The sequence below is a fragment of the Trichosurus vulpecula genome, chromosome 8 (genome assembly GCF_011100635.1).
Source record: "Trichosurus vulpecula isolate mTriVul1 chromosome 8, mTriVul1.pri, whole genome shotgun sequence".
Classification (NCBI taxonomy): domain Eukaryota; kingdom Metazoa; phylum Chordata; class Mammalia; order Diprotodontia; family Phalangeridae; genus Trichosurus; species Trichosurus vulpecula.
Genome location: NC_050580.1, coordinates 99,982,803 through 100,010,659, shown reverse-complemented (window position 1 = coordinate 100,010,659; position 27,857 = coordinate 99,982,803). Strand labels below are relative to the sequence as shown.

The following is a 27,857-nucleotide window of genomic DNA, read 5'->3' as shown; positions in this document are numbered from 1 at the left end:
TTATTTATTTTCAAAGGAAAAGGAAGAAGCTGCCAAGCCTGTGGCTAGTTGGGAGCAAGGACCCCAGGTAATCAGTGGTAGCAGCTAACCCAACAGACTGGGCACTACTAGGATAGGGATCTGGCCCAGGCCACAGTGGTGAGTTCAAACCAGAATAAGCTTAAGGAGCTTGAGTTAACCAGCTGGAGCAGAGAGAGGTGCCACCATCCTGGTTTCATCTCACTTATGGCCATACCTCTGAAAAGCCACAAGTCTAATTTCCATTTTCTCCCAACTTTCTGCCACATGGTTTCCTGAAGTGTACCTAGTCTGTGGCCACCAAAATTTCTGAAAAAGATGGTGGTTTGGGGATCATACCCTTCTCACTTAAGCTAAAGCTAAGGCTAGTAAGAGTCTTCCTAAGGAGGAACTAGTGAAGTCATGGCATGCTAGTCTCCACCATGCTTCCATGCTGGGTACCTTCTTGCTCACCTCCCCCTTCTGCTCTTTTCAGATATTGTCTTCCCCCATTAGATTGTAAGCTCCTTGAGAGCAGGGACTATCTTTCTTTTTCTTATTTGTTTCCCCAGCACTTAGCACAGTACCTGTAGCAAATTCTCAATAAATGTTTGTTGACTGAATGAATGCTAGAGTCAAAGTGTTGAGTAAGTTTCTTCATAATCTATCTGGTATGAGAGAACATAGGCTCACTCCGTACCTAGAATCAGCTGAGTTGGAGCTGTGTGCTCCTTCATCCAGTGCATTTTCTCATCAGGGACAACTACCCTGTTTTTCCAAATTCAGATGCTCCAAGCCTGTACAGCTGTTCTTCCCTCCACCCAAGCCAGACTCTCTCAGTGCTTAATGCTAAGAACCATGCCTGGCTGTGAGGAGGTTGGGATTTGTTACAGAGATGAAAAAAAGGGAAATATGATGTATGTGTGGGTCATTGGGCTCTTGGCTCATCCCGGCTTTAAGGCCTATCTTATGATTCACTCACTGCTCTGGCAGTTCCCTCAGGGAGAGTGAACCTTGGACAGCGCAAAGGTGATCACTTGAAGAAGTTGGAGAAGACAGTCTTTGCTTCACAGCAAAGTAATTCCATGGAAAATGGAGCTGGCTTCTACTATGAAGCTGGATGGGTTTTCTGGAAAATCTCCCCAGGGTCTGGAATTCATCCACTGGAACAACTGCCTTATATCTAAAAGCTTTCCTCAGCATTACATTGGGTTTTGCCCCATCAATTACACTGACTAATGTTTTCTCAAACAAATCTCTTCTGTACTCCCCTGCCCCAGAGCAGAATCCACTAGAAATGTGATGTTCTCTCTAGAGAAGGAGCTAGCCTTCTCCATAATTTCTGCTCCCTTGGACACCCCCCCTTTCCTCACCCCACACTTCTTTCCAAGTTCCTTTATTTTATATACCAGAGCCTTTCCTGCTGAGGTAGCTGAAAGGGAAGATTCCTGGGTAATAAACCCCATAGTCAGGCTCCCCTTAAGCAAGAGATCTTAACATTTTGTGTGGGTCATGGACCCCTTTGGAAGTCTGGTGAAGTTTATAGATCTCTTCTCAGAATATTTCCAAATGCATAATATACATGCATAGGATTATGGGGAAACCAATCATATTTGAAATAAAGTCAACAAAATATATTTAACAAAATAACAACAACCACCAAGTCTATAGACCCCAGATGAAGAATCCCTACCGTAAAGGATTATGAAAGCTATCTTTCTCAAGGAAGTCAAGCTCCTTTGGAAGGTGCTCATGGTGACCTGATGAACTTTAAAACTTGTCCATGTGAAATCTTGAAGCAAATAAATTTGCCTCACTATTTTAAACACACACAAATTCCTGGGTCTGAGTTGACACTACACAGTTGGAGTGAGGTTCCAACTCAGGAAATTCCCTTCATTTTTGGTTAACCTGTGAACAGCTGCTCCCTCAGAGGCAAAGCAAGCAATAGAGTGTCCATATGGCAAGGAATAAGGGTTCTTGGAGCAGAAGATCCATAATCACACAATAGCAACACACCCAGTCCACTCAGAGAAGCTGCTACATGCTACATGCTCACCCCTCATTGGCACTGGAAAGTGCCCAAATTACTTTCTTCTATCCCTTCTCTTAATAACCCTCCATGACTTCATATGAGGTATCCCTACAAAGAGTGCAGTTTAAAGCTTTATGGTTTTCAAAGTGCTCTCTCATTTGAGCTTCACAACAATCTTGCAGGTTCTAAAGGTATTATCCCCATTCTGGTAGTTGTTGTAGAGTAGTTTTTCAGTCATGTCTGACTCTTCATGACCCCCTTTGGAGTTTTCTTAGCAAAGATACTAGAATGATTTACCATTTTCTTCTCTATCTAATTTTACAGATGAGGAAACTGAGGCAAACAGGGTTAAATGACTTGCCCAGGGTCACATAGCTAATAAGTGTATGAGGCCAGATTTGAACTCAGGAAGATGAATCTTCCTGACTCCAAGCCCAGCACTATATCCATGATGCCACCTAAGTGCCTATCCCTATTGTACTATATGGTAAAACTGAGGCACAGGTAGGTTAAGCGACTTGGTCTTGGCCACCCAGCTATTAAACAGAAAAGATAGGATTCAAACCCAGATCTCCTGAATCCAGTGCTTTCCAGTATACTTTGTTCTCTTTCAAATCCCTTCTCTTCAGAATATCAATGCAAAGTGCTCCTAAGTGACATGAACAGAGACAAAATGTTCCCTCAAGCACTGAGCTTTGGAAAAGTATAATCTGACCCCCAAACTTAAGTGAGACCCCCTCAACTAGAAATGGCTTCCCACTCTCCTTGACCCCTGAATCACTATTGACCTTGCCATCCTTGCTGCAATCTTATTCTGTGACTTCTGCGAGGTGGCTCTCTGTAACCAGAATGGCCTTTGTTTTCTTTGAATGACTCAGCTTACCTCATTGAGCTTCCCTGAACACTGGGGCTTGCTCTTCCGGGGCAGGAAGCCCAGTGACCATGCCAGGAAGCAGAGAACTTTCTGTGTGATGAGTCATGGGGCTGGCTTAGGGGAGGTGTTAACTCCAGAGCCATGCCCTGTTGGGTGTTAACCTAGTCTACGCTAGGGGGAGAGGCCAACTCAAGAACCAATCGGCCCTGGTCATTCAGGCGGTGCTTGATGATGTCAAAAACTCTATAAGAGGGGAGAGGACAACTTGAAGAGCTCTCTTTCCTTTTCCGGTTGGTGTGGGAGCAGCGGCAAGCATGACTCTGGGCCAGCCCTTGCTCTCGGGCCGAGCCCAGATGTTGGTAATTATGAATTGTATTGGGCCTGTCTGTTGATATTTGTAATTTGTTTGTATTTTTGTTTTGAGGTTCGGGGTGCTGGTTTGTTTTCCCCTGAACTAAATGAATGTTCTGAACTTCAGGGTGCTGGCTGTTTGTTCCCCTGAACTAGCTGAATGAATCTGTATTTGGTATGTCTCTTGATGCTTGTCTCTTTGCTCCCCTGAACTAACTGAATGCTAACTGAAGGCTGGCGTTTTTCCCCTGAACTAAATGAATGTTGTCTGTATGCTAACTGAATGCTGGATTAAAGTAAGCTGGTCAACCCCTTCACCGTGCTTTCCTTGTTTAAGCAGATAAAAAGAACCTGTGCTTTCCCGGCATCCCAGCAGCCTCCTGGGTGCCAGTTGTGGGGGGGATCTTACACCCCCACAGAAGCTGCTAGCTGGGTTATTAAAACACTCTCTCATAGCTTCCTTCCTGTTTCTTCTGTTTATTATAACACCCCTAAAAAGTAGCTGTTCCCCAAAATTCTCTCTTTTATCTGCTCTCTATATCTTCTCTCTTCATATAATTATCATATTATTAACAGAATATAAAGGTAAAATTATAAGAGTATAATTACTAACATATGACATTAATATATAATATAGTATAATAATTACTATGATATTAAATTATATAATTCTATATATTCTTCTTTATATCTTATCTTCTACCTCTATACTCAATTCCTTGGAGATCTCATTTAATCTAACAATTTCAACAATCACCTCTAAATGGATAACCCTGCAATACACCTCCAGTTTTAACTTCTCTGTAAAGATTCAAGCCAATAGCTACAACTGCCAAATGGACATCTCCACATGGATGTTCCATCAATACTCAAATTCAAGATGTCTTGAAATGAACTTGCCTTTTCCCCACAGTCCATTTCCCCCAATTTTCCTATCTCTGTTAATGGTATATCCATTCCACCAGTTACCCAAGCTTAAAACTTAAGAGTTATTTCTTATCTCTTCCCTCTCTCTTCCCTTTCCCCCCACATTTGGTCAGTTACCAAATCCTATCACTTCAACCTTTACCAATCATTCCCTTCTTTTCTGTTCCTCCCCTCTCTCTAAGAAAGAAGTAACCTTTCTCTTCACCAAAGCCAAAGCCTTACTGTCAGTGATTCTATGTATATTCTGATTCTATTCCTTCCTGTCTTCTCCTAGAGCTCACTCATGCTATCATTTTTTTCCTCTCTTTTTCAATATCTCTATTTACTATCTCTTGCTATACTGTCTATGAACATGCTCAGATCTACCCCATCCTACAAAACAAAACAAAAAACTTACACTTTGCTCTACTGCTCCCCAAAGCAATCATCCTATCCCCCTCCCTCTTCCTTTTCACTGCCAAAGTCCTAAACCTAATCAACATTTGCTGCCTCCAACTTGCTCACCAACCACTTACTCTTTAATCCCTTGCAATTTAGCTTCTGCTCCTACCACTTGACCAAAACTCTTCTTGCCAAGGTTGCCACTGACCTTTCAACTACTAGATGTGATAGGTTTTTCTTTGGCCTAATCACCTTTGGCCTCTCTACAACTTTTGCTATCACTGCACACTCCCTCCTTTGGCTCTCAAGACACTGCTCTCTCCTGTTTTCCTTCATGTTTCCCTGTCTGCTCCCTTTTAGCCACCTCTGCTGAATTATCACCAAGTAATTAATCCTACCCTGTTACTGTGGGTATTGGTCCCCAGGGCTCTGTACTAGGTCCTCTTCTTTCTCTTTACACTCTCTCCCAGATCTCATCAGCTCTTATTTTTCTGCAGATGACTCCAACAATCTGTATCATAGGATAAAAGATCTAGAGTTGGCCATTTAGTCCATTTGTCTCATTTTGCAGATGAAGAAACTGAGACCCAAAGAAGTTAAGTGACTTGCTCAAGATCAAACAGATAGTAAACATCGAGTGTAGGATTTGGGACCAGACTCTAGAAGAGTGACTCTAGAAGAAGTATTCTTCTTATTGTACCATAATGAGCTCCAGTCATGGGTCAGCTCCTTGCTAGTTATCTCCTTCTGGATATCCTGTAGGCATCTCAAACTTACTAAGTCCAAAACAGAACTTATTACTCTATCCTCCTAAACCAGCCCATCTGCCACACCTCCCCATTTCTGGTGAGGACAGCAGCATCCTTCTAATCATTTGGGTTCATAACCTTAGAATGAGCCTCAATTCTTCCCTCTTCCATCTCTCCATATACAATAGTTACCAAGTCTTATCAATTCTATTCTCATAATATCTCTCAGATTTTCCTCTCTCCCTAATCACATGGCAACAACCTTAGTTCGGGCCCTCATTTACTTGGAGTCTATAGCAGCATCCTAAATGTAATATCCCTGCTTCCATTCTCTCCCTCTCTCCAATCTATCCTCCACACAGCTTCCAAAATAATCTTAAGCCACAGGTCTGACCATGCTCAAACATTTTCAGTAGTTCCTCATTGCCTCTAGAATAAAATACAAATTCCTTCATCTAGAATTTAAGGCCCTTTACAATGTGGCTCCAAACTACCTTTTCCACACTTATTTCATGTTATCTTTTTTCATAAACTCTTATATTTTATCCAAATTGGACTACTTGCTGGTCTCCAAACTTGACTATCCTTCTCCTGCCTCCCTCAATTTCCACAAGTTCACTGTAGGTGTGGAATGTTCTCCCTCCCTCTTCATGCTTGTCTTCTTTCAAGGATCATCTCGGATGGGGTCATCTTTGTAAAACTTTTCCTGATTCCTACAGTGGTTAATGTCCTCTTCCTCCTCAACTGACCTTGTAGTAGACGTATATGCTGTATTTTCTGTTATATATAATCTACTTGAGGGCAGGGACTTTTGTGTGTGTGACTTTGTTTCTTGGGTAACTGAAATAGTGCCTTGTACCTTTTGGGGGAGTTGGAACCTGTGGTTTCATTGGTGTAATAAATTCACAATGTCAAAACTCTTTCCACATTAATGCAATTAGACTTATAAAGTCAGGCTAAGAGAGTAGCCTTGGGCACTGGGAGGTTAAGCAAATTTTCCACAGCTGCACAATTAATATGTGGAGGAGGCAGTACTTGAACTAGATCTCACTGATTGCAAGTCTAGTCCTATATCAACTAGTCCTATATCAACTCCACCAGACTGACTCTTACCTTAAATATAATAGGCACTTAGTAGAAGCTGGTTGAATGTAAATGGATTCATGTGCCCCTCACTGTAACCAAACTATGCCACTCCCCATCCCTTGAATGTATCTCATACTTCTGTGTCTTTGGTCAGATCATTCCTAATTTGGGATGCTTTTCCTTTCCCTCTACCCCTCTGCCTTTCAAGGATCAGTTCAAAGGTTACACCATCCATGAGACTTGCCCTCATCCCAAGAGTGTGTGAACAGTTCCCTCTTTCATTCCTGAATTCCCAGAACATTGTCTTCATATCTCTTATAACTTTTCAACTTATATCATAGTTATTTCTGCATATGTTTAGATTCCTTGAGAGCAGAGACTGTGGCATTCATTTTTATATGTATCACAATGAACTAAACATCTCAGGCCTTTTATAAATGTTTGCTGAATAAAAGAGAATCAGTAAAATTTGATCTCATCAAGGAAAAGAGATGAACTTGTAGTTATCTAACAATAATACTATGTATGAGTCAATGAGAGGCCTCTGGCCCAGACTGTGAGCCAGCAGCATGTTCCAAGTGCTGGGCTGCTGAAGGCCTCCATCTGCTTTCTTATTCCCTCATTCACAGGATGCTTGACAAATTGGATGCACTGATGGGCCACTCTGGACCTGTCCTCAATTACCTTCGTTAGACTCACAGATTGAGCCATCCCTCACATGCCTATTCCTTTCTGCCCTGAGGCTTGAAGAACAGAGCAATCTCTCAAAAAATGCAGGAACTTCTCAGTAAGAGATGACAACAAAAATGGGCACAATGAGGACTATGATGTGAGGCATGATCAATGTGTTCAGTTGTTTGACTTACTTTTACTATGCTGTTACAAAGATTGGGGGTGGGTGGGTGGTGGAGGAGGATGAAGTCTGAAGAAGTGACAATAAGTTTTTTTAAAAAAGAAAAAAATGGATTTCTGGTGCCAAGTTGGCAGAGTGAGGAAGGAACCCTCTGAAGCCCTCCAAATTCCCCTCCAAACAACTAGAAAACCACTTCAGAATTGATCTAGGAGCAGGAAAGCAGCTTACCAGCCCAGCAAGTGGCAGGGGAGTGAGGTCCAAGAGCAGTAGCAGCAGCCAGCCTCACAGCAGGGGACCTTCAGCAAGGCTCCAAGCCTGGGGCAATCCACCAGCGGCCCACCCTCCTGCAAGTCAGCAGCCTCCTAGGCAAGTGAGCAGTCTGCGCAACACAGCAAGATCCCAGTCTGGCAACACCACCCCCAGGACAAACCACCAGCAAGGCCTTGACCTCTCTGCAGACCAATAGTGAAGCCCCACCCCAGAGCTGGCCAACAATGAGAACCTGCCCTGGGGCCCACCAGCAGAGGGACCCTATTTCCATAGCAAACCAGCAGCAGGACCTCACCCCTGGGGCAGACTAGCAACAAGATCCCTCCTATAGGGCCAGCCACCAGAAAGACTGCTACCACAGCAATCTAGCAGCAAGGCCCCACCCTCCGGTACAAGCCAGAAGGGAAGCCTACTCTCCAGAGAAGGCCAAGTAGCTAAGCCCTGATGCCCAGTGAAAGCCAGCAGTAAGACTCAGAGCTCCAGACCAAAAAGCTTAAGACAGTGCAAGACCAGAGCCCAACTCTCACATAAAAACATCATCACAAAAAAGGGAGAAAAAAAATGAGCAAAAAAGAAAAAGAGCTTGACTATAGAAAGTTACTGTGACATAAACATAAAAGAGGAAGTATCAAAATGGCTATATGTGAAGTTTCAAAGAAAAATGTAATTTGGTCTCAGGCCCCAAAAAAATTACTGTAAGAGCTTAAAAAGGATTTTAAAAAAGCAAATTAGAGAAGTAGAAGAAAAATTTGGAAAAGAAATGAGAGTGAGGCAAGAAAATCATGAAAAAACAGTCAAAAGCATGGGAAAAGACATTCAAAAATTTATCAAGGAAATTAACTCCCTAAAAATAGGATTGGCCAAATAGAAAAGGAAGTACAAAAACTCACTGAAGAGAATAATTCCTTAAAAATTAGAATTGGGGACTTCCGGGGGCAGAGCCAAGATGGCAGCTGGAAAGCAGGGACTAGTGTGAGCTCCCCGCCGAGTCTCTCCAAAAACCTATAAAAAATGGCTCTGAACCAATTCTAGAACTGCAGAACCCACAAAACAGCAGAGGGAAGCAGGGCTCCAGCCCAGGGCAGCCTGGATGGTCTCTGGGTGAGGTCTATCCCACATGGAGCTGGGAGCAGAGCAGAGCTGAGCAGACTAACCAGACCAGGAGACGGTCAGAGTGTACCCTAGCACCCTGAATCAGTGAGCTGCGGCAGTTACCAGACTTCTCAACCCACAAACACCAAAGACAGTGGAGAAGGTTAGTGGGAAAAAGCTTCGGGAGTGGAAGGAGTTCGCACTTCGGCCACCGCTCCCAGGGCAGCAGAGGTGGAGCAGCTACAGCTGCAGTTGCCTCCAGCCCCAGGCCCACCTGGTAGGAGAAATTAAGTGGCTGATCAGAGCAGGAGTGCACAGCCTGCTGAAGATCTAAGTCCAGTCTGGGTTGGGGGTTCTTGGGGAAGGAGCAGTGCTGGTGTGGCAGAGCTGGCACATCCCCCCCAGACATGGAACACAGAACTCTTAAGTCTATAAGCAGTCATACCCTACTGAAAAACTCAAGGGTCAAATTAGTTGGTTGGGAATATGGCCAGGCAGCAAAAACGCACCCAGATTCAGTCTCAGACTTTGGATTCTTTCTTTGGTGACAAAGAAGACCAAAACATACAGCCAGAAGAAGTTAACAAAGTCAAAGAGCCTACAACAAAAGCCTCCAAGAAAAACATGAACTGGTCTCAGGCCATGGAAGAGCTCAAAAAGGATTTGGAAAAGCAATTTAGAGAAGTAGAGGAAAAATTGGGAAGAGAAATAAGAAGGATGCAAGAAAACCATGAAAAACAAGTCAATGACTTGCTACAGGAGACCCAAAAAAATACTGAAAAATACACTGAAGAAAACAACACCTTAAAAAATAGACTAACTCAAATGGCAAAAGAGCTCCAAAAAGCCAATGAGGAGAAGAATGCCTTGAAAGGCAGAATTAGCCAAATGGAAAAGGAGGTCCAAAAGACCACTCAAGAAAATACTACTTTAAAAATTAAACTGGAACAAGTGGAAGCTAGTCACTTTATGAGAAATCAAGATATTATAAAACAGAACCAAAGGAATGAAAAAATGGGAGACAATGTGAAATTTCTCATTGGAAAAACCACTGATCTGGAAAATAGATCCAGGAGAGAGAATTTAAAAATTATTGGACTACCTGAAAGCCATGATCCAAAAAAGAGCCTAGATATCATCTTTCAAGAAATTATCAAGGAGAACTGCCCTGATATTCTAGAGTCACAGGGCAAAAGAGAAATTGAAAGAATCCATCGATCGCCTCCTCAAATAGATCCCAAAAAGAAATCTCCTAGGGATATTGTCACCAAATTCCAGAGCTCCCAGATCAAGGAGAAAATACTGCAAGCAGCCAGAAAGAAACAATTTGAGTACCGTGGAAACACAATCAGGATGACACAAGATCTAGCAGCTTCTACATTAAGGGATCAAAGGGCTTGGAATATGATATTCCGGAGGTCAATGGAGCTAGGATTAAAACCAAGAATCACCTACCCAGAAAAACTGAGTATCATGCTTCAAGGCAAAATATGGACTTTTTATAAAACAGAGGACTTTCAAGCTTTCTCAGTGAAAAGACCAGAGCTGAATAGAAAATTTGACTTTCAAACACAAGAATCAAGAGAAGCATGAAAAGGTAATCAAGAAGAAGAACAAGAAAAAGAAATTGCAAGGGACTTACTAAAGTTGGACTGTTTTGTTTACATTCCTATGTGGAAAGATGACATGTATGATTCATGAGACCTCAGTATTAGGGTAGCTGAAGGGAATATGCATATATACATATGTTTATGTATGTGTGTGTGTGTGTATATATAAGTGAATGTGTATGTATGCATTATATCTATGTGTGTATATATCTATGTGTGTGTGTGTGTGTGTATATATATATATATATATATATATATATATAGAGAGAGAGAGAGAGAGAGAGAGAGAGAGAGAGAGGACTCAGGGTGAGTTGAAGATGAAGGGAAGATATCTAAAAGTAATAAAATCAAATTAAGGGATGAGAGAGGAATATCTAGAGAGAGGGAGATAGGGAGAGATAGAATGGGGTGAATTATCTTGCATAAAGGTGGCAAGAGGAAGCAGTTCTGTGGGAGGAGGAGAGAGGGCAGGTGAGGGGGGAATGAGTGAATCTTGCTCACATCAGATTTGGCCTGAGGGGGGAATACCATATTGGTATGCCCAATTGGGTATCTCACCCCACAGGAAAGAAGAGGGAAGAAGATAAAAAAAAAGGTGGGGATGATGGGAGGGCAGATGGGGGTGGAGGTAATCAAAAACAAACACTTTCGAAAGGGGATAGGGTCAAGGGAGAAAATTCAATAAAGGGGGATGGGTTGGGAAGGAGCAAAATATAGTTAGTCTTTCACAACATGAGTATTGTGGAAGGGTTATACATAATGATACACATGTGGCCTATGTTGAATTGCTTGACTTCTTAGGGAGGGTGGGTGGGAAGGGAAGAGGGGAGAGAATTTGGAACTCAAAGTTTTAAAAACAGATGTTCAAAAACAAAAAAAAAAGTTTTTGCATGCAACTAGAAAATAAGATACACAGGCAATGGGACATAGAAATTTATTTTGCTCTACAAGAAAGGAAGGGAAAAGGGTATGGGAGGGGAGTGGGGTGACAGAAGGGAGGGCTGACTGGGGAACAGGGCAATCAGAATATATGCCATCTTGGAGTGGGGGGGAGGGTAGAAATAGGGAGAAAATTTGCAATTCAAACTTTATGAAAATCAATGCTGAAAACTAAATATGTTAAATAAATAAATTTAAAGATCAAAAAAAAATTAGCATTGAAGAAGTGGAAGCTAATGACTCCATGAGACATTGACATACGATAAAACAAAATCAAAAAATTAAAAAAAGGAAATGTGAAATTTCTCACTGGAAAAAAAATTGACCTAGAAAATAGGTCCAGGAGAGATAATATAAGAATTATTAGACTACCTGAAAGCCATGACCTGCACCCCCTCCCCCCCCAAAAAAGCCTGGACAACATCTTTCAAGAAATTATATATTAAAAAAAACCCAAACAGAAACAATTGTCCTGATATATTAGAACCAGAGGGCAAAACAGACATTGAAAGCATTCACCAATCAACACGTGAAAGAGATCCCAAAATGAAAACTCCCAGGAACAAATTCCAGAGCTCATAAATCAAGGAGAAATTATTTCAAGCAATCAAAAACAATTCAAATATCATGGAGCTACAGTCAAGATTGCACAGGATGTGGCAGCTTCCACGTTAAAGAACCAGAGGATTTGGAATATGATATACTGGAAGGCAAATGAGTTAGGATTATAACCAAGAGTCACCTATCCTGCAAAACTGAATATAATCTTTCAGGGGAAAAAAATGGTCATTTAACGAAATAGAGAACTTCTAAGCATTTCTAATTAAAAGACCAGAGCTGAACAAAAAATTTGACCTCCAAATACAAGACTCAAGGGAAACAAACAAACAAAAAAACCAACAAAGAGAAAACATGAGAAATTCAATAAGGTTAAACTGTTTATATTTCTAATTGAAAAGATAATATTCGTAACTCTTAACATGTTTACTACTATAAGAGCAATTAGAAGGAGCATATGTAGACAGAGGGTGTGGATATAAGGTAATTTTGATGGGATGATACCCCAAAAACAAAACAAAGGGGTGACAAAGAAAATTGCACTGGAAGAATAAAGAGGAGAGAGATTGAATGGGGTAAATCATCCCACGTAAAAGAGGCATGAGTTATTATAATGGAGGGGAAGGGGGGCAGGGAAGAGAGGAGAGGATGTCGGGCAAAGCTTAAACCTTACTCTCATCAAAACTGGCTCCAAGAGGGAATAACATACTGTGTTGATAACCAAAAATGGGCTCCTTAGCACTTAGTCAACAAGTACCCTTGAATAGTTTGGCTTTTTCCCCTGAACTAACTGAATGCTGTTTGTATGTTGGATTGGAGTAAGCTTGTCGGCCCCTTCACTTTGCTTCCCTTGCTTCAGCAGATCGAAAGAACCTGTGCTTTCCCCGGTGTACCTTACACCCTCGCAGAAGCTGGATGGTTAAAAACAGCTTCCGTTGGAGCCAGAAGCTGCTACAGCTACAGCTGAAGCTGAAGCAGGAGCTGCCGGTAGCAGAGCTGACCTACATGAGGATTGAGGAGTCCTGAACAAGGACTTGAGGCCAGTGGGTAATCTTTTTACCATAGAGGGGAAGCATGTATATGATTTTGCTTTATACCATCATGCTTCTCTGTGGCCTCCTGGTTACTCTTGTGAGGCGGACTTATTGGGCCGGGACGCTTTTGATCAAAATATCAAAATGGGGATGCTGGTTTGTGGGTTGGTTACTGTGGAGCCTAAATATATACTTTAATTCTTCTGCCTCCTACTTTGAAGATTCCTTATATCTCACGATTCCAAACCTTTCAGACATACATATGATCCTCTTCGAAATTATAAACTCTGCCCTCATACTACACATATACACTCCATTGGATATAGAAATCTGTCTTAAATAATGAAAGAGATGTGGGGAAAGAAAAGAAATCTATCTTACTCTATAAGAAAGTAAAAAGGAATAACAAAAGGGTAGGGAAGACTGATAAAAGGGAGGATGTATTGGGAAAGTGGTGATCAGAAGTAAAACATTTATGAAGAGGGAAAGGGTAGAGTGTAAGAGAGAGGCGGGGATAAACAAGTGAAAAATAGCATGGAGGAAAATATACAATTAGTTATCATAACTACAGATGTGAATGGGATGAACTCACCCATAAAACAGAAGCAGATAGAGGAATGGATTAAAAACCAGAATTCTACTATATGTTGTTTACAAGAAACACATTTGAAACAGACACACAGGGTAAAAGTAAAGGGCTAGAGCAGAATCTATTATGCTTCAGGTGTAGCAAAAAAAGCAGGAAGAGCAATCATGATCTCAAATAAAGCAAAAGCAAAAATAATCTCATTAAAAGAGATAAAAAAGGAAACTATGTCTTTGTGAAAGGTACCATAGACAATGAAGTCATAGCAATACTAAACATGTATGTACCAAATGGTATAGCATCTAAATTTTTGAAGAAGATGACTGAGTTACAGGAGGAAATAGATAATAAAACTATAATAGTAGGGGAATCTCAATTTTCCCCTCTCAGAACTAGATAAACCTAATCAAAAAATAAATAAGAAAGAAGTTAAGGAGGTGAATAAGATTCTGAAAAACTTAGATATGACAGATCTCTGGAGAACAATGAATGGGAATAGAAAGGAATATAACTTTTTTGCAGGAGTATATAGCACCTACACAAAAATTGACCATGTATTAGAATATAAAAACCTCATAATCAAATGCAGAAAAGCAGAATAAATGCATCTTTTTCAGATCATAATGCAATAAAAATTACATTCAATAATGGAAAATGGAGAGATCAAAAATTAATTGGAAATTAAATAATCTAATCCTAAAAAAAGGGACGGTCAAAGAACAAATCAAAGAAACAACTGATAATTTCATAAAGAAAATGACAACATTGAGACATGCCAAAAGTTATGGGATGCAGTCAAAATGATACTTAGGGAAAAAGAAAATACACACACACACACATATATATAAATTTGCTTACATCAATAAAATAGAGAAAAAGGAGATCGATGAATTCGGCATACAACTAAAAAAACTAGAAAAAGAGCAAATTAAAAATTCCCAATTAAACACCAAATTGGAAATCCTGAAAATAAAGGAGAGATTAATAAAACTGAAAGAAAACCATTGAACTAATAAATAAAACTAGAAGCTGGTTTTATGAAAAAAAAAATTGGTAAACCATTGGTTAATCTGATTTACAAAAGGAAAATAAGAAAGCCAAACTCCTAGTATCAAAAATGAAAGGGGTGAATTCACCACCAATGAAGAGGAAATTAAGACAATTGTTAGGAGCTATTTTGGCCAATTATATGTCAATAAATTTGACAATCTAAATGAGATGGATGAGTACCTACAAAAATGCAAATTGCCCAGATGAACAGAAGAAGAAACAAAATACTTAAATAATCCAACCTTAGAAAAAGAAATTGAACAAGCCATTAATTAACTTCCTAAGAAAAAATCCCCTGGGTCAGATGGATTCACAAGTGAATTCCACCAAAAATTTAAAGAACAATCAATCCCAATACTATATAAACTACTTTGAAAAATAGGGGAAGAAGGAGTCTTACCAAATTCCTCTTACAACACATATATGGTACTGATACCTAAACCAGGAAAAGCCAAAACAGAAAAAATAAAACTACAGACCAATTTCCCTAATGACTATCGAAGCAAAAATTTTAAATAAAATGCTAGCAAATATACAGTAATATATCACAACAATTACACAATATGACCAGGTGGGATTTATACCAGGAATGCAGGGTTAGTTCAATATCAGGAAAACTATCAGCACAATTGACCATATTGATAACAAAACCAACAGAAATCATATGATTACCTCAATAGATGTAGAAAAATCCTCTGACAAAATACAGCACTCATTCCTAGAGAGCATAGCAATATATAGAACTTACCTTAAAATGATAAGTAATATTTATCTAAAACCATCCACAAGCATTATCTGTGATGGGGATAAGCTAGAAGCCTTTCCAATACCATTAAAAGCAAGGATACCCATTATCACCTGTATTATCTAATATTGTACTAAAAATGTTGGCGATAGCAATAAGAGAAGAAACAGAAATGAAGGGAATTAGAATAGGCAATGAGGAAATAAACTCTCACTCTTTGCTGATGATATGATGTTATACTTAGAAAAGCCTAGAGAATCAACTAAAAAACTACTAGAAATTATTAACAGCTTTAATGAAGTTGCAGAATACAAAATAAACCCACATGAATGATCAGCATTTCTATATATTACCAACAAAGTCCAGCAGCAAAAGATAGAGAAATTCCATTTAAAATAACTGTAGACAATATACAATACTTGGGATTCTACCTGCCAAGACAAACCTAGGAACTATAAACACAACTATAAAATCTTTTCACACAATAAAGTGAGATCTAAAGAGTTGGAAAAATATTAATTGTTCATAGGTAGGCCAAGCCAATATAATAAAAATGACAATTCTATCTAAATTAATCTAGTTATTCAGTGCCATACCAATCAAAGTATCAAAGAAGTATTTTAAAGAGCTAGAAAAAATAATAACAAAATTCATCTGGAAGATCAAGGATATCAAGGGAATCAATGAAAAAAAATAAAAAAGAAGATGGTCTGACCAAGCCAGATCTCAAATTGTGTTAGTGTTAATTGTCAAACCAATCTGGTACTGGTTAAGAAATAGTGGTGGATTGGTAGAATAGATTAAGTACAAATTACATTACAGAAAATGGTCATAGTAATCTAGTATATGATTGTAATAACAACCATACTGGTGTACCCAGGATGGCTGCTAGAGCAGGTTCTTTTATCTGCTTTACTAGGAAAGCAACTTAAAAGGGGTCAATGATCTTCTTCAATTAAACAGAAAAAACACAGAGAAGTAAAATAAAGACCAACAGACAGGGCTCTACTGCCTGAATCAAAGCTTTACATCCACCACTGAATCAAGAAAGAGGCTTTACCCTTGAGGAGTCAGGAACTCTGAACATATGGCCACTCAGAGTCTCAACCAGGGAATCACAACATCTTTCTCATAAGCGAGCCCCTAAAGCACAAGCTCACCTCTCAGAATATATACTCTTTAGGCTCAGTGCATAATTAGAAATTAACAAAAGGTGTGTAAGTCTTCCTACAAGAAAGCAAGCTTCCCTTAATGGACTCCACATGAAGCCTGCTGATGAGAGGGGAAGATCTTATTCCCCATTAACCTTACAGTGAACCTTACAAAACCCAAAGATCCCAGCTTTTGGAACAAAAACTCATTATTTGACAAAAAGTGCCAGGAAAACTGGAAAACAGTATGGCAGAAACTAGGCATAGCCCAACATCTTACACTATCTACCAAGATTAGGATCAAAATGGTATATGATTTACACATAAAGGGATACCATAAGCAAATTAAAAGAGCATGGAATAGTTTATCTGTCAGATTTACAGATGAGGGAAGAATTTAGGACCAAAGAAGATACAGAGAGCCTTGCCAAAATGTAAATAAATAATTTTGATTATATAACACTAAAAAAATTTTGCACAAACAAAATCAACACAATCAAAATTACAAGGAAAGCAGAAAACTGGGAAAAGATTTGCAATAAGTATCTCTGATAAAGGTCTCGTTTCTCAAATACATAGAGAACTGAGTCATATTTATAAAAATACAAGTCATTCCCCCCAAGTGATAAAAGGTCAAAGGATATGATCAGGCAGTTTTTACACAAAGAAATCAAAGCTATCTATAGTTATATGAAAAAATTCTCTAAATCACTACTGATCAGAGAAATACAAATTAAAACAACTCTGAGATATCACTAAAATGACAAAAAAGGGAAATGTTGGGTGTTGGAGGGCATGTGGGAAAACTGGGATATTAATGCACTGTTGGTGGAGTTATGAACTGATCCAACCATTCTGAAGAGCAATTTGGAACTATGCCCAAAGGGCTACAAAACTGTGCCTAACCTTTGATACAGCAATACCAGTGCTAGGTCTCTTATCTCAAAGACATGCCAAAAAAGGGAAAAGATCAATTTGTACAAAAATATTTATAGCAGCTCTTTTTGTGGTGGCTAAGAATTAGAAACTGAAGGGATGCCCATCATTTGGGGAATGGCTAAAACAAGCTGCGGTATATGATTGTAATGGAATATTACTGTACTATAAGAAATGACAAGCAGGATGATTTCAGAAAAACCTGGAAAGACTTATATAAACTAATGTGCATAGTGAAATGAACAGAACCAGGAGAACACTACACAGTAACAGCAATATTATCTGATGTTTTAAATCATTATTTATTTATTTAATATTTTTAGTTTTCAGCATTAATATTCACAAGAGTTGGAATTACAAATTTTCTCCCCATTTCTACCCCCCTCCCACTCCAAGATGGCATATATTCTGGTTGCGCCATTCCCCAGTCAGCCCTCCCTTCTGTCACCCCACTACCCCCATCCCCTTTTCCCTTACTTTCTTGTAGGGCAAGATAAATTTCTATGCCCCATTGCCTATATATCTTATTTCTTGTTGCATGCAGAAACTTTTTTTTTGAACATCTTCTTTTATAACTTTGAGTTCTGAATTCTCTCCCCTCTTCCTTCCCCACCCACCCTCCCTAAGAAGGCAAGCAATTCAATATAGGCCACATGTGTATCATTATGTAAAACCCTTCCACAATACTCATGTTGTGAAAGACTAACTATATTTTGCTCCTTCCTATCCAATCCCCCTTTATCCAATTTTCTCCCTTGACCCTGTCCCTTTTCAAAAGTGTTGGCTTTTGATTACCTCCACCCCCTAACTGTCCTCCCTTCTATCGTCCACCCTTTTTGATCTCTTTCCTCTTTCTTTCCTGTGGGGTAAGATACCCCATTGAGTGTGTATGTTATTCCCTCCTCAGTTCAAATCCAATGAGAGCAAGATTCACTAATTCCCCCTCACCTGCCCCCTCTCCCCTCCCAACAGAACTGATTTTTCTTGCCATTTTTATGTGAGATAATTTACCCCATTCTATCTCTCCTTTTCTCCCTCTCTCAACCCTTAATTTGATTTTTTTAGATATCATCCCTTCATATTCAACTCACCCTGTGCCCTCTGTCTATATATAGATATATATGTACACACACACATACACACACACACACATATATATGTATGTTCTCTTCAGCTACTGAGGTCTCATGAATTATACACATCATCTTTCCATGTAGGAATGTAAACAAAATAGTTCAACTTTAGTTAGTCCCTTGCGATTTCTCTTTCTTGTTTACCTTTTCAAATTTCTCTTGATTCTTGTGTTTGAAAGTCAAATTTTCTATTCAGCTCTGGTCTTTTCACTGAGAAAGCTTGAAAGTCCTCTATTTTATTGAAAATCCATATTTTGCCTTGGAGCATGATACTCAGCTTTGCTGGGTAGGTGATTCTTGGTTTTAATCCTAGCTCCATTGACCTCCGGAATATCATATTCCAAGCCCTTTGATCCCTTAACGTAGAAGCTGCTAGATCTTGTATCATCCTGATTGTGTTTCCACGATACTCAGATTGTTTCTTTCTGGCTGCTTGCAGTATTTTCTCCTTGATCTGGGAGCTCTGGAATTTGGTGACAATATTCCTAGGAGTTTTCTTTTTGGGATCTATTTGAGGGGGCAATCTGTGGATTCTTTCAATTTCTATTTTACCCTCTGGTTCTAGAATATCAGGGCAGTTCTCCTTGATAATTTCTTGAAAGATGATATCTAGGCTCTTTTTTGGATCATGACTTTCAGGTAGTCCAGTAATTTTTAAATTATCTCTCCTGGATCTATTTTCCAAGTCAGTGGTTTTTCCAATGAGATATTTCACATTGTCTTTCATTTTTTCATTCCTTTGGTTCTGTTTTATAATATCTTGATTTCTCATAAAGTGACTAGCTTCTACTTGCTCCAGTCTAATTTTTAAGGAAGTATTTTCTTCAGTGGTCTTTTGGACCTCCTTTTCCATTTGGCTCATTCTGCCTTTCAAGGCATTCTTCTCCTCATTGGCTTTTTGGAGCTCTTTTGCCATTTGAGTTAGTCTATTTTTTAAGGTGTTGTTTTCTTCAGTATTCTTTTGGGTCTCCTTGAGCAAGTCATTGACTTGTTTTTCATGGTTTTCTCGGATCATTCTCATTTCTCTTCCCAATTTTTCCTCTACTTCTCTAACTTGCTTTTCGAACTCCTCTTTGAGCTCTTCCATGGCCTGAGACCAGTTCATGTTTTTCTTGGAGGCTTTTGATGTAGGCTCTTTGACTTTGTTGACTTCTTCTAGCTGTATGTTTTGGTCTTCTTTGTCACCAAAGAAAGATTCCAAAGTCTGAGTCTGAATCTGAGTCCGTTTTCGCTGTGTGGCCACGTTCCCAGCCACCTACTTGACCCTTGAATTTTTTGTTGGGGTATGACTGCTTGTAGAGTGTACTTTGTTCCAAGCTTGAGGGGATGCGCTGTTGTTTTCAGAGCTATTTCTATACAGCAAACTCTGCCACACCAGCACTCCTCCTCCCCCAAGAACTGCTAACCCAGACCTGACTCAGATCTTAAGCAGGCTCTGCACTCCCGCTCTGGTCTGTCACTTAATTCCTCCCACCGGGTGGTCTTGGGGCCAGAAGCAACTGCAGTTGTAGTTCTGTAGCTGCACCACCCCTGCTGCCCCTGGGGTGGTGGCCTAACTGAGAACTCCTTTCACTCTGTCCCAGCAGCTTTTCCCATTAACCTTCTCTGTTGTCTTTGGTGTTTGTGGATTGAGAAGTCTGGTAACTGGCACAGCTCACTGATCCAGGGAGCTAGGGCCTGTTCTGCCCAGCTCCCAGTCTGGTTGGTATGGGCACAGCCCATGCTGGGCTCTGCTCCCCTCCACTCCCAGCTCCATGCGCGATAGACCTCACCCAGCGACCATCCAGGCTGTCCTGGGCTGGAACCCTGCTTCCCTCTGCTACTTCGTGGGTTCTGCAGTTCTAGAATTTGTTCAGAGCCATTTTTATAGGTGTTTGGAGGGTCCTGGGGGAGAGCCCTAGGCAAGTCCCTGCTTTCCAGCTGCCATCTTGGCTCTGCCCCCTGACTCAGTATTATCTGATGTTGAACTGTGAAGACTTAGCTATTCTCAGCAATACAATGATTCAAAACAAACCCAAAGGATTAATGATGAAGCATACTATCTGCTTCCAGAGAAAGAACTGATATTGACTGAATACATACTGAAGCATTTTTCAACTTCTTTCTTTCATTTTTTCCTTCGAGTTCTCTTGTACAAAATGAGTAATATGGAAATGTCTTACATAATTCCACATGTATATCCTATATCTGGTTCCTTATCATCTCAGGAAAGGGGGAGAAAAGAAGGGATGGTTAGAATTTGGAATTCAAAACTTAAAATAAAAATGTTAAAAAATTGAAAAAAAAATAAGGGAACATAACTGCCTTAGTAGTTGTCCCATGGCAGAGACTTAGGTGGTAACCAGTTGCTTGTGTCATGCTGTAGTTAGAATAAGTAAATTCTCATATGACTGCCATCCATCCTTCAAGTCCTCACTCAAGTCTTATGCTTTCTCCATGAAGCCTTCCTTGATCACTCTAACCCTCACTGAATTCTATATGTAAACATGTACTACTAAACTTAGCATTTAATTACATTCTGTCACAATTATGAGACCTGAGAGACACTGGCACAGGACTGCCTAGCATGCCATGCCTGCATCAAAGAAAGTACTGTTCTCTGTGGGCAAAGCAGAACTGCAGTAGGTCAAAAGAAATGTGAGATGTGCAAATTTAGACACATCTCCATTCCAAATGTTCATATGTACTATTTGAACTCAACTTTTCGTAAAACCTTCCAAATTTCTGTTGGTCTAATCAGCCACAGTTGGACATACTGTACAATAACCCAACATCATGATGTCATTTTGGTCCTCTTCTATGATGAAGGGCAACAAACAAACGGTATCAAAGCATTGCTGGCAACCTCAGGGAGCTAACATTTTATTGGGAAGAGTGGGAGTACAACATATAAGCAAAGAAGCATATATATCATAATTTTAAGTGGAAAGAGTATTAATACTACTAAGGGGAAAGGTTTCCCATAGGAGACAGCACATGAACTAAGCCTAAAATGAAGGTTGGGATTCTATTGGATCTAGTGACATCAGCTTCCTTGCTATGCCACAAAGGTACTCCCATCTCTCAGCACTGGCCATTTTCTTTCATTATCCCTCATGCCTGGAATGCAATCCCTCTTTATTTCCCTTCATCTCCACCCTACTGACTTCCCTGGCTTCAAGTCCCAACTAGAATCTAATCTTCTATAGAAAACTTTTCCCTCTTAATTCTAGCACCTTCCCTTTCTTATTTACTTTCTACTTAGCCTATAAATAGCTCTTTTATACATATCTGCTTGCTTGTGGTCTCCCCATTAAACTGTAAGCTCCTTGAGGGTAGGAAGTGTCTTTTGACTCTTTTTTTCCCCAGTGCTTAGCATAGAGCCTGACACATAAGAGGCCAGTAACATGTTTTTGACAAAGAAGTACAGGTAGTCAGCTGGTACAAAAGTATGGTAGGAAAACACCACGCCAAGGTTAGGAAGGCCAGTTTGGCTACAACATAGAGGACGCAAAGGGTAGAAACCTGGAAACGTAGGCTGATGCTAGAATCTGAAGTGCTTTAAATGCCTGAGAAGTCTGTATTTTATTGTAGAAATGATAAGGCAATGTTCTTTGGGTACGGAACGTCATGGTCAAACCTTTGCCTTAGATCGTTTTGGCAGCTGTGTAGCAGATGGGTTGACAGTGGAGGGAAGAGAAGTTGGGAGAACAGTTAAGAAGTCAATATAATAATCCAGGTAGGAGGTAATTGAGCCTAAACTTGCCTAGTGGCCATCTTAGTGGAGATAAGACAATAATGGATGCAGAGAGATGTTGTTGAATTGATAAGACTTAAGCTTTTTTGTTTAAGGGGTGAAATTCATACTGCAAACCCAGGTGAGTGTAAGGAAAGTGGTATCTTTAGCAGAATAGGGGGAAGTTTGAAGTCTGGAGGAAGAGTGTGTTTAGGGGCAAGATGATGAATCTCCTTTTATATACAATGAATATGTATAAGGTACCTGCTGGAAATGTAGTTTGAAAAAGTCCAACAAGTATGAGACTAGAGCTCAGGAAAGAGAATAGGGCTGGGCAGAAGCATTTGGGAGTCACCCACATAGAGAAAACTGAACCCATGGTGGCTGATTCTGAGACAGAAGAGAGGATCCAGCTAAGAGCCTTGGGGAATACCCTTTTTAGGGGATGGAACATGAATGATGATTCAGCAAAGAAAACTGAGAAACCGTCAGCCATATAGGAGAACCAGGAGAAACAGTGTCATATCCAAGTGAGGAGGGAGTACCCAGAAGGAAGGGGTGCCCAACAATATAAAATACTGCATAAAAGTCAAGAAGGAGGAAGAAGGAGTAAAGGCCTTTGGACTTAGCAATTAAGGGATCGGAGGTAATATTAGAGAGGACAATTTCAGAAGAATGGCTGAATCACCTTCTTGTCTATGACAATTTCAAGTTCAATGAGCTTATCTTCCCAGCCGAGTTATAAACTATGTGAGCTAAAGGTTTGGGTTTTATCATGCTTCTGTGTACCTCACAGTGTCTAGCACCAATCTAAACACATAGTACGTGTTTGAAAATCACCCTAGTTAATTAATCAATTTACCATGGTATATAACAACCACCAAAAGCTAGAGGAAGCCAAAGTTTGGGGTATCAGGACCCAGCACCCAACACTTACTGTTTTAGGAGGTGGGAGATCAGGTAGGCTCTTTTGTGGGGCGGATAAGTGCTGTACCAATTCCCCATTGGTCAGAGGATCTGAGAAATTCAGTGCTGCAATGAAGAATATGGAGAAGTGTTAGTGCGAGGTATCTACTTCACAGTAGAATGCAATCTTATGCACAGGAGTTACATCTGAGAAGGAAGCCTGGTGGGATGAGCTCAGAAGCTACTTTGAAGACTGTATTATCTTCTCTCCAAGAATGCAATGCAGTAGCACCTCAGCCATAGGAAAAATTCTTTTGGAGGAACCTGTTTTGGCTTTCTGGAATGTTCCTCTTCCGACTCCCCTGGGTCAAAAATGGTACAGACCACAGTGTCTTCAGTAATCATTAGACCTGCAGGAGCAATTGCTATATAGAGAGACTCAGTGTTTACCCTGTGATTATGGTTCTTTCCATCCCATAATTTATCCAGCAGGCATACTGTTTTTGGCAGATTGGCCACCACTCAAAAGGGATAGTTTAGCTGAGGTTTGGAAGCAGAGGGTGAGGGAATCATGTAGAAAAACCAGTGGCACCAAATAGTCATGTGTTTTGTGGAAAAGCCCTTAGTTTTTAAAAAAAATTTGATCACTAATATCCTTAAGAGAAATATGCGTGATGCACTAAATAAGAGTCAAATTAACAGCCTGTAGGTTACCTTCAGGACCTTAAGAAGGAGCCTTAGCCAGTTATGATAGCAAATGCCTGTTTTCCCTGCTACCAGGAAGGCTAAAGCTGGTGGATCACTTGAAACTGGGAGTTCTGAACTGCAATAGGCTAAGATGATTGGATGTCTGCACTAAGTCTCACATCCAATATGATAAGTCTCTGGAAGCAAGCTGTTACCATGCTGCCTTGATTAAGGAGGAGCAAACTATCCTAAATCAGAAATGGAAAAAGTCAGTGCTGACGAGCTGCAAGATTGAGTCTGTGAGCAGCCACTGCATTTCCAGCCTGGATGGACGGATGGAAGGAAGAAAAAAGATCTGGATATCATCCCTGTTAACTCAATCCAAATTTTTATGTTAGAGGGCAAGGTGCCTTGGGGGAATGAGCAAGGATATAGGAGACAAAACATCTTAATTCTAATCCCATCATTTTAATTAACTTAGTTTATAATCTTGGTAAAAATCATTTGGCCCTTCTCCATTCAATACTTACCTCATAGAACTGTTACAAGATAAAATGAGATAACACATCCATTGTCAGAATGCTTTGAAAAGCAAGAGATACCATAAAGATTTAAGATATGATTTCAAATGTCCAAAGAAGTTACTCAGATTCTAAGATAATTTAGGGATGGGAAACATACATATCTAATCAGAAGATATATACTACAAAGCACCCAAAGTGGTTTAGTTTACAATATTTGAAACATTACTTCCTCCTCCTGATGATGATAGAAATGGATCAGGTGGGTGCACAGGCGGGGAACCTTTGGCCTTGAAGCCACATGCAGGTCCTCAAGTGCAGTCCTTTGACCGAATCCAAACAAAGTTGTGTGAACTTTGGATTCAAAGGGCCATACCTGACCACCTAGAGGGCCACATGTAGGCTCAGGGCCACAGGTTCCCCACCCTGGTAGGATATTCAGTCCCTAAAGATGGAATTCTTAACCTGAGGTTTTTTTTTAAACATTTTGATAATTGTATTTTATAGGATCATTTTCCTTAGTAAGCCTATGCATTTCTTTTACGTATTTAAAAAAAATATTCTGAGAAGGGGTCCATAGGCTATACCAGATTGCCAAAGCAATCTATAACAAAAGGTTAAGAGACAGGCACACTTTAAGAAATGGGCATATGACCAGTTGAAAATCAGAATACTGTTATCCCAAAATACCATCCTCCAGCTGAAGAATACAGTACTGTCATCCCAAAATACAATCTTCCAGCTGAAGAATAGAATATTGCCATCCCAAAATACCATTCTCTAAAACATAGCTCCCAGGAATAGTTCTCCAGTCTCAGCCAAAGCTTTGATGCTTAGGGTCACGGAAGAATGTGGCAGATGCTCCCCGTCACCACTCCCCTCCACGATATAAGTCCCACCCCACCAATCAGCAGCACTGGCCCAGATCCAATACCTTTGTCTTTGTCTTTTCCTTTGCCTTCTGTCTCCACAGGAGGCTGCTTATGGGTTGTAACTTTGTTCATGTAAATATATTCTTCATCAGAACCTATGGAAGAACAAAGGGCAAGATTCACTTTAGCTCTTACCAAAAGAAAAGATGATGGAGAACTTGTTTATGCTGCCAGGTTACTGTTGCTTGTATTGAGGAGACCATATATTTATCTGCCTTACTAAAAAATACAGATACAAAAGGAATCTAGAGTTTGAGTTTATCTGGGAGTCAGCAGTCCTTCCAAAGTGCGGTGCCATGTTGCTGACTACTCCTCCAGCTCATTTTCTGGCATGCATGTACCATAGGTGGCCACTAGAGTGAACAAGGCTTTTGGGAGATAGCCCTGTTCGAAATTCCCTTCCCTGTTCTACCAATTAGAAATTACTTTGTGTTAATAAACTCCTTTTTTAAAATACAGATGTCCCTTAGTATGGGTAAGCTTTCAACACCCTTTAATGTGAACTACTTTAATCAAATAGCTGTTCTTTGACCTAAGGAATTGGATTTTGTTTTAAAGCCTGAGTTGGTATCCTAGTGGGAGGTTTGAATAGTCAGCAAGAAAATGACAAGACTGCCTGCCAGATGTGTGTCACTGTGTGTTTCTATGGGTACAGGTAAGGATGTTTTAAGGAGGTAAAAATGTGTCATTCACTTTCTTTCCAATTTGGCATGGTAACTCCCTTGGAAGCAAGCGACTCCTTCAAAAAATAAAGTCCATATCGGTCAGGAAACCTGCTTTATGCCTTGCCTATACCTCAAAGGTTAGTCCACCATGGCATACTCTATTTCTAATGCATTAAGAGCATTGTTTTCATTCAAAAGACATTCAAAAACAGCACAATTACCTCATCTTAGAAACTTCCTGCATTTATCAGGTGGCCCTTTAGCTCCAGATATTCTATCTGTAGCTAAATTAATTCAGTTAATTAGTATATGAGATTGTTGAAACCAAGGTTCTAGTCCCAGCTCCACTAAAGCAGTGTGGAATAACCAGCAGAGAGCTGGCTTCAGTCAGGAGAACCTAAATTAAAGTCCTACTTCGGACACATCGATTGGCTGTGTGACACTGGGTAAGTCAGTTACCTCTCAACGCCCAGGGCAAATCTTCAAGATGACAAGTTGCAGAGCAGGTGGCAATCTACACGGGTAGAGGTCACTTTCAGTCTTTTTGTATTTGTTTATACATTCTCCCTCTCCCACCCCCCTACTCCAACCATTTTATACCTTTTTTCTCCTCTACCTAGCCTCCTTGCTGTTCTTCAAACAAAACTCCATCCCTTTTCACTAGTTGTCCCTCATGCCTGGAATTTTCTTTTTCCTCTTTACTTACTGGCTTCCTTCAAGACTCAGCTCAAATCCTACCTTGTGCAAGAAGCCTTTCCTGGTCTTTCCTTTCTCCCTACTGCTAGTGACTTCCCTCTGAGATTACTCCCATTCACTCTGTGTTTATCTTATATGTTCACAGTTGCTTACATACTGTCTCCACCATTAGAATGTGAGCTCCTTGAGAACAGGGATGATTTTTTTTTTTGCCTTTCTTTGTATCCCTAGCACTTAGCACAATGCCTTACATGTTGTAAAGCATTTAATAAATGCTTGCTGACTAATTCACTGATTGGGAGGTTCTTAAACCAATGAAATCAAAGCTCAAGTCTATTATCTCCCCTCCTTTCATCCTTTCCTTCCAAGGAAGCAGAGTCACTCCTTTTCTGAATCTCTGTTTCACTTTTTTCATCTTCAAACCAGAGATGATAAGGATAATTGTAGTAATAATATCACATACATTTCAGAGGGCTGTTGAGGCTAATGGTCAGTTAAAATTACTGAGAGTAGACTGACAAAGGAGATATATTTACTTCAATACTTAAAGAATCTGTGATTTTATCTGTGAGGGAATTCCCTTCACAGATGCAGACCTCAACTCCTTTTTTTGCCTTGGCAGCAAACTGTCATTAGTTGCTATGATGAGAAAAAAAAATCATCACAGGGCGAACAGGCTTCTGGTAATGAGCTTCTCCAAGCTTAGCTACATTAGTCTTGGACAGCAGGTCTAGGATGTATCACTGGTTAGCATTTAAAACCTTTTCGGTTTGGTGGGACCTGACAGAGCTTGTGTATCCTTAGCAGAGCATTTGAGACCCTCAGGCAGCCCGGGGTACATCTGAGTACGGCTTTATTTAGTGTACGATGTTATACAAATGCCAGTTAGGATAATAAGCAACTCTTGTTGTTATTAGTAACAATAACTTTGCTCCTTTAGAAAATAATGTCCTCTTATCTTTGGCACGCTTCCACACATGGAAAGGCCTATTCAGTGGTATTTATTTTGTTATCAGGGACTTAAGTATTTAGCTAAGGTTAACTCATTATTGTACTACTTGTTTGCTCAGATCTATCCAAAACACTGCCACATAGAGCCCAAGCGTTCTTGACCCTAGCATGGGCGCATCTTAAATATCCCCAAACGATAAATCCAGATAAAAACCCAACTAGGCCAAATCATGAGGCCAAATCAACCAGTCCGGATTGTTGAAGGGTAAGGATCACAGAGTTAGAGCCTTGTTTGGGGAGGCTCAGAGAGCACTGAAGTATAAAATCTTAATTTTACAAATGAGGAAACTGAGGCATGGGGTGGTTCAATTACTAACCAAATTAAATATTTTTGCCATTCATATATCTCACTTAATTGTATATATAT

At 40.1% G+C, this 27,857-nt stretch overlaps 1 protein-coding gene across 2 annotated transcripts in view; it reads right to left on the bottom strand.

The window, feature by feature from the left end:
- Positions 1-27,857, bottom strand: part of AFAP1L2 (actin filament associated protein 1 like 2) — a 147,400-nt gene that overhangs the window by 41,111 nt on the left and 78,432 nt on the right. For both annotated transcript variants that reach the window (XM_036736132.1, XM_036736133.1), the window contains 2 exons: positions 25,121-25,213; positions 23,010-23,104 (listed from right to left, as the gene is read on the bottom strand). In XM_036736132.1, the coding sequence (XP_036592027.1) occupies positions 23,010-23,104; positions 25,121-25,213 (188 nt within the window). The remainder of the gene's footprint in view (positions 1-23,009; positions 23,105-25,120; positions 25,214-27,857) is intronic.